Source organism: Populus euphratica, unplaced genomic scaffold (assembly GCF_000495115.2).
Source record: "Populus euphratica unplaced genomic scaffold, PopEup_1.0 scaffold55.1, whole genome shotgun sequence".
Classification (NCBI taxonomy): Eukaryota; Viridiplantae; Streptophyta; class Magnoliopsida; order Malpighiales; family Salicaceae; genus Populus; species Populus euphratica.
Genome location: NW_011499921.1, coordinates 800,086 through 807,697, shown reverse-complemented (window position 1 = coordinate 807,697; position 7,612 = coordinate 800,086). Strand labels below are relative to the sequence as shown.

Sequence of the window (7,612 nt, the reverse complement as noted above, 5' to 3'; positions counted from 1 at the left end):
ATCATATCTAGAGTTGTAGATCTTAAATTTAGGTCTACTTTATATGGATGGAAAGGTAAGACATAGGCTTACAACTTTCATATGGAGCCCAAGATCTAAAACGACCATTTTCAAGTCCAAATTATAGCAACAACAAAGAAGCCCGAATTTGTCCTCCAGCTCGAGTACTGTTTAGTATTTTGGACATATCTGGAGTTCTAGAAGTTGAAATGAGCTGAATTTGTTACAGAAGAAATCTGAGACAATTTCCTACAACTTTCATGTTTTCAAGTGGCTCCAATTTTAAAGGATGATAATGCCTTCTCTTTTATGTAACTAGTTCTATACCATAAAATCATTGTTGACCAGTTAGGGTTCCTAATAACCATAATACTAAGTGCTGACCCCTTGAATAAGATATTTTCCCGTAAAAAGAACAAAATATAATATATCTGTTATTTTTTCATACCAAGAGAATTTTTAAGGGGTCCCGCAATGTCAGGGTGTGACAATAATCATATCTTTTTTTTTTATCATCATATTTACTTATGGGTTTTAGATAAACTTCTCCATCTAAACTTATCTTAGTAGGATGAGTATAATCACTCTCAATAATATCCTATAACTCAATATCAATATATTCAAGAAAAATTTGTTTCATAGCTTTCCAATAAGCATAATTTTTTCATTTAAAGTAGGAAATCCTAGTTTTTAATCAACCCTCCCGTGTCATGATCTTTTCTCCTAGCTAATTAAACCTTTAACAAGGTGTCCAAGCTCTTAAAGCATTTTTTCATTTGTTAGAAATGACCATATCATCATTCTGGGATGGAAAAGAGTTATTTATGAAAGCTTAAGTGTAAAATAAGTTAATCATCAAGTATAAAATAAGTTAATTTTTTAGTGTAAAATATGTTTGTACAACTATTTTAAATTACAAGTTTATCTCTTATTTAAAAATGGATAAGAAACTTTTTAGTGTTATAAAAAAAAATTTAAACTCAATTCATGTATTTCACAATTAATTAACTTATTTTATACCTAATTTCAAAAATCTTTAATTTAACGTAAAAAACCTTAATTGTAACCTTAATTTACAATCTACATCAACTCAAAATCATTTATTACCTTAAAAACAACATAATTAACAACTTAAATTAATGTGTTTTATATACAATGAACCTACTAAAAAAACCCTAAATTTTTCTAAAAATCTTTAATTCTGAACCTAACATTTTCAAAATCAACAATTAACATAAGTTAATATAAATTATATTAAATGATAGAGGAGAAGTGTTGGAATACACATCTTAATGTTGAATATGGATGGTGACCAGTGCTGATGGTGGCGATCGAAAGCAGAAGGTGATCTGCAAGTTGAGAGAGAGAGAAAATGAAGCAACAGTGAAGAGTGAGAGGGTGAGCTTGTGGTGGATGTGGGCATGTTTAGAGGTAGGAAGAGAGAGAAAGAGAGCGGTCATTGGATGTTGATGTGGAGAAGGGTGAGACTGTGCTGTGATGAGAGAGGTAAAGAAAATAAAGGTATAGAGAAAAAGAAAAAAGATCTAAAATTTAAAATTGATGGACGTCCCAAACATTATTTATGGCTCGCATGTCTGGGGACGACATGCCAGTTATAGGTAACATTTAATACTAAATTATGAATACTATATTTTTAAATATTTTTTTTGTTTGCGTTATTTTATTAAATTGTTTTACTAAAAAAAAAAACACTATGTTTTCCTGTGTTGTCTCATGTCCGCGGCTACGAGGTTCTTACCTATTTTTTTTACTAAAAAAAACACTATGTTTTCCTGCGTTGTTTCATGTCCGCGGCTACGAGGTTCTTACCTTTTAAGTTTGACTTGAACAGGGTACATCTGTTGTTACTGTTGTTGAGATTGAATTTCGGCCTAGATGTTGCCACGTCATCACAATTTTGACTTCTCCAAGCCTGCAACCACCTTCCCGGCGCGTGCAGACCTCTGTGGCCATTAATTCTCCCCACTTTCCCTACAAATTCAGCGATTACATTCCACGCCCCAGTCCCTACGTGAACGAACCTTTTAAAATTCCACAATCAGAACTCCGCGCCACTAAACTCTCTACTGTTACCACTATCACGTGAATACCACGAGAGCGCCTCTCCCCTCCCTGATTCGCTCGTGTAGTACACGTAGTTGGATACCACGTGGGTCTAACTTTCTTGAAAGTAGCTCTTAGATACACGAACGCACACGCACCGTACACCTGTCAGATAAAGATAGTGAAGCAAAGTGATGACCTCTAGAGAGAGAAACAGTTTTTCTAGAGAGAGAAAGCCTCGCATTTTTTTGCCCTTAAAGTTTTAGAGAGAGAAAGCGAAAGCCAAAAGAAATCGAAGATCTCCACAAAATCAGAGCTCGAAACCCTAACCTTAACTCTATACCTCTATCTAGAAATCCCTCTCTCTATCTCTCTGTGTATATGGCGCTGTATAGATATATGTTTCTGTATGTATAGGTCTTTGGATCGAGAAAAAGATTCGATAAAAGGTTCGTGCTTTAACCTAATTTCTTGCACTTTAGTTCTTTTTTTATTTTTTGCCCGTATTGAATTTCTATGTGTGTTGGGTTGATTTGGGAATGAAATTATGGTTTTTCTCTGGGGGGTGTGGTTATATAGGAAACCCTATTTTGGGGTTTGAGGGGAATTTTGAGGGGATTAGGGTTTTGAAAGTGGGAATTTTGAGGAAATTAGGGCTTTAAAGAGGGATTGGGAGAAAATTAGGGTTTTAAAGGGGAAAGTTAGGGTTTTTGGGTGGTACATGTATGGCTTCTGGGAGTGTAGTAGAAGCAGGAAATGAAGGAGGAGAAGTTAGGGAGAAACAAAGGTATACAGAGAGTAAGGTTTACACTCGAAAAGCCTTTAAAGGACCCAAAAGGAACAGCCTCACCACCACCAGCACCAACAATAACACCGCCACCACCACCGCTGATAACAATAACAGCAGCACAAACCTAACCACCAGTAGCACCACAGCTCCTGGCAACAACAACGTCAACACCACAACAATCACTGCCCCTTCTGCAACTGAAACCGCTACTGTTCCCACCACCACCTCCACTGCTGCAACTGAAACTGCGGCTGCTCCAGCCACTCTCTCCACCACTGCAACGAAAACTGCAACTGCAGCAGCAACTACGACTGCAACTGCAAATGAAACAAGGGACAGGGACAACAACGAGGAGGAGTTGGTTGAAGTGCGAGAATCAGAATCTGTAGTGGTAGACAACACGAACACTGCCCAGCAAGTGCAACAGCCTGCTTCTCTCTCAATTGTAGTTTCTGATGATTCCCTCAACCTAAATCGGCAGGAAGTTCAGGAGGTGGTGCCTAGTGTGAGAGAGAAAGTTGTGGAGAGGGGACAAGCTGTGGGGAATGGGGTGTTTCTGAAGGAAGGGCTGGATAACAAGGTGAAGGTGGATTTGTTGTCACGGTCAAAGCAAGAGAAGAGGGAGCTCAAAAAGAAGTTGGAGAGTGAGCTTGCTTTGGTTAGGGATTTGGTGAAGAGGATTGAGGCTAAAGAAATGCAGCTTGGTGTTGGTAGGTTGAGTAATTCGCGGGTGGTGTTGGTGAATGATAGGGTTGACAATAGATTGACGAGGGTTAATTCAGAAGTGGGATCAGTGGGTGTTCCCCGTGAGAGTACTGCTATTCTTACTCCTACTCCTAGGCAGTCTAGGCCCTTGAATCAGCTTAGTATATCGGTGCTAGAGAATAGCCTGGGTGTGGGTGAGTTTGTGGAGAAAGAGAAGAGGACACCAAAAGCAAATCAGTTTTATATGAATTCAGAGTTCTTGCTTGCAAAAGACAAGTTTCCACCAGCTGAGAGTAACAAGAAGTCGAAATTGATTGGGAAGAAGCAGGGGGCAGGGGATTCTGGATATGGGTTTGGGACAAGCACTAAGATTTTCAAGAATTGCAGTACGTTGCTTGACAAACTGATGAAGCATAAGCATGGTTGGGTGTTTAATACACCTGTTGATGTGAAGGGTCTTGGTTTGCATGATTACTTTACCATTATCAAGCATCCAATGGACTTGGGCACAGTGAAGTCCAGGCTGACCAAGAATTGGTACAAGTCCCCGGAAGAGTTTGCAGAGGATGTGAGACTTACATTTCACAATGCTATGAAGTATAACCCGAAAGGACAAGATGTTCACGTAATGGCAGAGCAGTTATTGGATATATTTGAGACCAAGTGGACTGTTATAAAGTCGGATTATGATCTTGAGATGAGGTTTGCTGCCAGTTATGACGTGAGTATTCCCACACCCACATCAAGAAAGGCTCCTCCATTTGTACCGCCCCCACTTGATATGAGGAGGATTTTGGATAGATCAGAATCAATGACTTATCCTATTATTGATACCAGATCCAGACCCAAACCCATAACCACTACACCTTCCAGTAGAACCCCTGTTCCAAAGAAGCCTAAGGCAAAAGATCCACATAAGAGAGACATGACTTATGACGAGAAACAGAAGCTTAGTACAAACCTCCAGAGCTTACCTTCAGAGAAACTGGATAACATTGTACAGATAATAAAGAAGAGGAGTTCAGCACTCTCCCAACATGATGATGAAATTGAAGTGGATATTGATAGTGTTGATGTGGAGACTCTGTGGGAGCTGGATAGGTTTGTCACCAACTACAAGAAGAGTTTAAGCAAGAATAAGAGAAAAGCTGAACTTGCCATTCAAGCTAGAACAGAGGCTCAGCAGAATGTGCAGCAGAAGGTAAAGCCTCTGACCATGTTTCTCAACCAGAAGCATTATTTTCTAACAGAAATATGTGGTTTTTAAAATTTCATCTGGAGATGTTTCTTTGCAGATCCCAGCATCAGTTCTGGTGGAGGCACCAAAGGAAACAAAAGCAGGTAAATTTTTCTGTTTGTTAGTATTTCATTTTGGTTAATTATAGTTTGGTTGTATTGTTTATTTGAAACATTGTATGTTCTGCTGGCAGATGAAAGGAACGCCTCCACTTTGTCACCTGTTCAAGTGGAGAAACAGGGAGACAATGGAAGTAGGTCAAGTAGTTCGAGCAGCTCCAGCAGTGATTCTGGATCTTCTTCAAGTGGTACTCCACATTTCTAATTTTGTAATTTCTGTGACTGTTATGTCTTATATGTTTGTTCTGATGTTTGGTGAAGCCTTCTTTTTATTTTTCTTTATCTGCATGATTATTGCAGACTCTGACAGTGACAACTCCTCAGCGTCTGGATCAGATGTAGGGAATTAATTGAGTACTCGAGTAGTTCTGGTGGGTAAATATTCTCCTGTGGTTGGCTTGAAATGTTTGTAATACTTTTGTTTGCTAATAACCTGTGCATTTTCCTGCCGTTTTTTTACCCGCTGTTGATTATACAATATTTTACTCGACTTCTGCTATGTCACCTTGTTGTCATATTAGCCCATGTCTTTAGTGTGGTCTGCAAGCGTTATCTGCAATCTAGTAACAATATTGATGCTGATAGTGTGGTTGTAAATGGAAAGAATGTGTGGTTGCTTAGGACTTGCAGGATGTGTAGGGACAACAGTCCTTATCTGTGATTTTCTTGTGAAAAGCTGAAAACATAATTCTCTGCATGTTATAACATAATTTGATTGCCCTTGGAGGGTCTCTCAGTGAACAAGAATGTGATTGCTCAAGTCAGAGTGTAGTTTGGTGATTAACCATTTCTTGCTTAAAGTGTAGTCTAGTCATCTGGGTTCTGAGTTCTGATACATGCTTGTGGGGTTCCACTCATGGCTATGATTTTCTTATAGGCTGGGCATGGATTAATGAGTAAAAAAGAATTGATGTAAAAGGACTTTGGGGCCTTGGAGAAAAAATGGGTTCAGATGACTATGCATCTGCTCCAATATTGGCTGCCTAATGTAATGACTTGGCAGTAGAAATTGGTTTCTAAACAGTAGAGCACCTTTAATGCATAAACTCCAGCTCACCATGACAATTTGGGTTGGAGTTGATCGTTAGTCATTAGTGAATTTAAAATGTATTTTGTTTTAGATTGTTAGTTGGTTATAAGACTAGTATGACCTACTTGTGGATTAGCTATGCCCCAATTCCTTTTTGCTTTTGTTGAGGATTTATATGAAACTTTGAAGCTTTTACCTGATGCAATAAGTAGAGAAATCTTGATGGTGGTGTGGTATTTTCTGGATGGCTCTGCGCTTGTGCAATGTTATGCCCACAAAACACTGGAGAGTAGGCTGGGGAATATAGTAGCTTGTCCTTGCCCTCATCCCTTCCTTGGCTAGATTGTGTGTTTTGTTTAGGAACTTGATCTACCCACGTGGAACCTTTCCTGAACAGTTCTGAAATTCTGAAGCTGGAATCTTGGTATGTAAACTGGTTCGGAATCAATTGTGGGATTATCTTGGCAAAGAAGTAATAATCAGCAATGAAAGCAAATCAATGGCCATAAGAAACATGCTAATTTGTGGGATAATTGAAGCCTGGTTAGTTTTTGAGAGTAGTTTTCCTGTTGTGTATTGCCATCTCTGTGTCCCCCCCTACTAAACTTGTGGTAGAAATGCTTATATGCTTTCTGAATGAGTAAAAGTGAACCTGTTATTTTAAAGGATGTTTGCTTGCAGATTGGCATTAATTTTTGTGGATTGTTGATGCTTGTATGAAACTGTAAATAAACACGATGTTATCAGTTGAAGTTTGGTCCATGGTTTTGTGCAGAACTTTCCTCACCATTTTGCATTAGCTAGTTGATGAGAAGTATTTATTAACTTGTTATTGACATCTTCTAAAGTTTGTTTATTAAATACAGAGGCACCAGTGGCTAATCTTGGCTTTCCATTTTTCTGTGACAGATCTCAGAAATTTAGGGTAGATGGCTATCCCCATGTTGGTGATATCATGAATTCCAGATTGAACAGGAATCTGCCTTTGGTGTACAGTGAAGTTCTCAAGGCGACTGATTGTCCTGCCAGTGCAAAGTGGAGTCTCCCTTGTTGGAACTGGTTTCTTGAATCTCCATGTGGCTTATTTGTGTAGTCTTGAATTTGTATAATACGCCTTAGAATGTGATGATGATTAGATACAGAGTGGTGATTAGATACAGTGGTTTGTTTATCTCAGCATGTGTACATGGCTAACTACTTCTAGTCATTTTAGTTTTAGCTACCGCCCCGTTGATTTTGTGTTAGCAGATGCAGGATTCATTGGTGTTATAGAAGAGATACTCTGATTCATGCTCATGAAGTTGTTATAATGGCCAATAATTTTTCTGAAGATTGTATGTTTGTGGTCGCGCGCAGATCATATGGCTCCACCATTCGTGCTCTCCTCAAACGTTAACAGATGTCTTGAATCAAAATTGGAATTCTTGTCCCTCATGGGCTCCAAAATTTTACTGGCTGTGGTGGATGAGAGTCGAATTCTCAGCCCGCCACGCCGCTCCAGGCGGTTCCGTGAACCTAACAACTCCGTGATTTCCTACTTATATCATCCGAGACCAGTCACTCCATGCTCCTTGAGCAATAACCTTCACCCGTCAAGTCAATAAATGCGAACTCATTAACTCAAGTTCATGCGCTTTTCAGCTCTTACAAGATGCTCCTCTTCTCTC

General features: G+C 39.0%; 1 protein-coding gene across 2 annotated transcripts; it reads left to right on the top strand.

The window, feature by feature from the left end:
- Positions 1–2,251: 2,251 nt before the first annotated feature.
- LOC105135165 (transcription factor GTE4-like) lies at positions 2,252–7,275 on the top strand. 2 transcript variants are annotated; one of them, XM_011039912.1, is made up of 5 exons: positions 2,252–4,760; positions 4,855–4,900; positions 4,990–5,103; positions 5,216–5,286; positions 5,643–6,136. In XM_011039912.1, the coding sequence occupies exons 1-4, from the start codon at positions 2,790–2,792 to the stop codon at positions 5,263–5,265; spliced, it is 2,181 nt and encodes a 726-aa protein (XP_011038214.1). In that variant the 5' UTR covers positions 2,252–2,789; the 3' UTR covers positions 5,266–5,286; positions 5,643–6,136. The 2 variants fall into 2 exon arrangements, with proteins under 2 accessions (XP_011038214.1, XP_011038213.1); XM_011039911.1 differs by lacking the exon at positions 5,643–6,136 and adding an exon at positions 6,855–7,275 and having other exon boundaries at positions 2,253–4,760.
- The last annotated feature ends 337 nt before the right edge of the window (positions 7,276–7,612 follow it).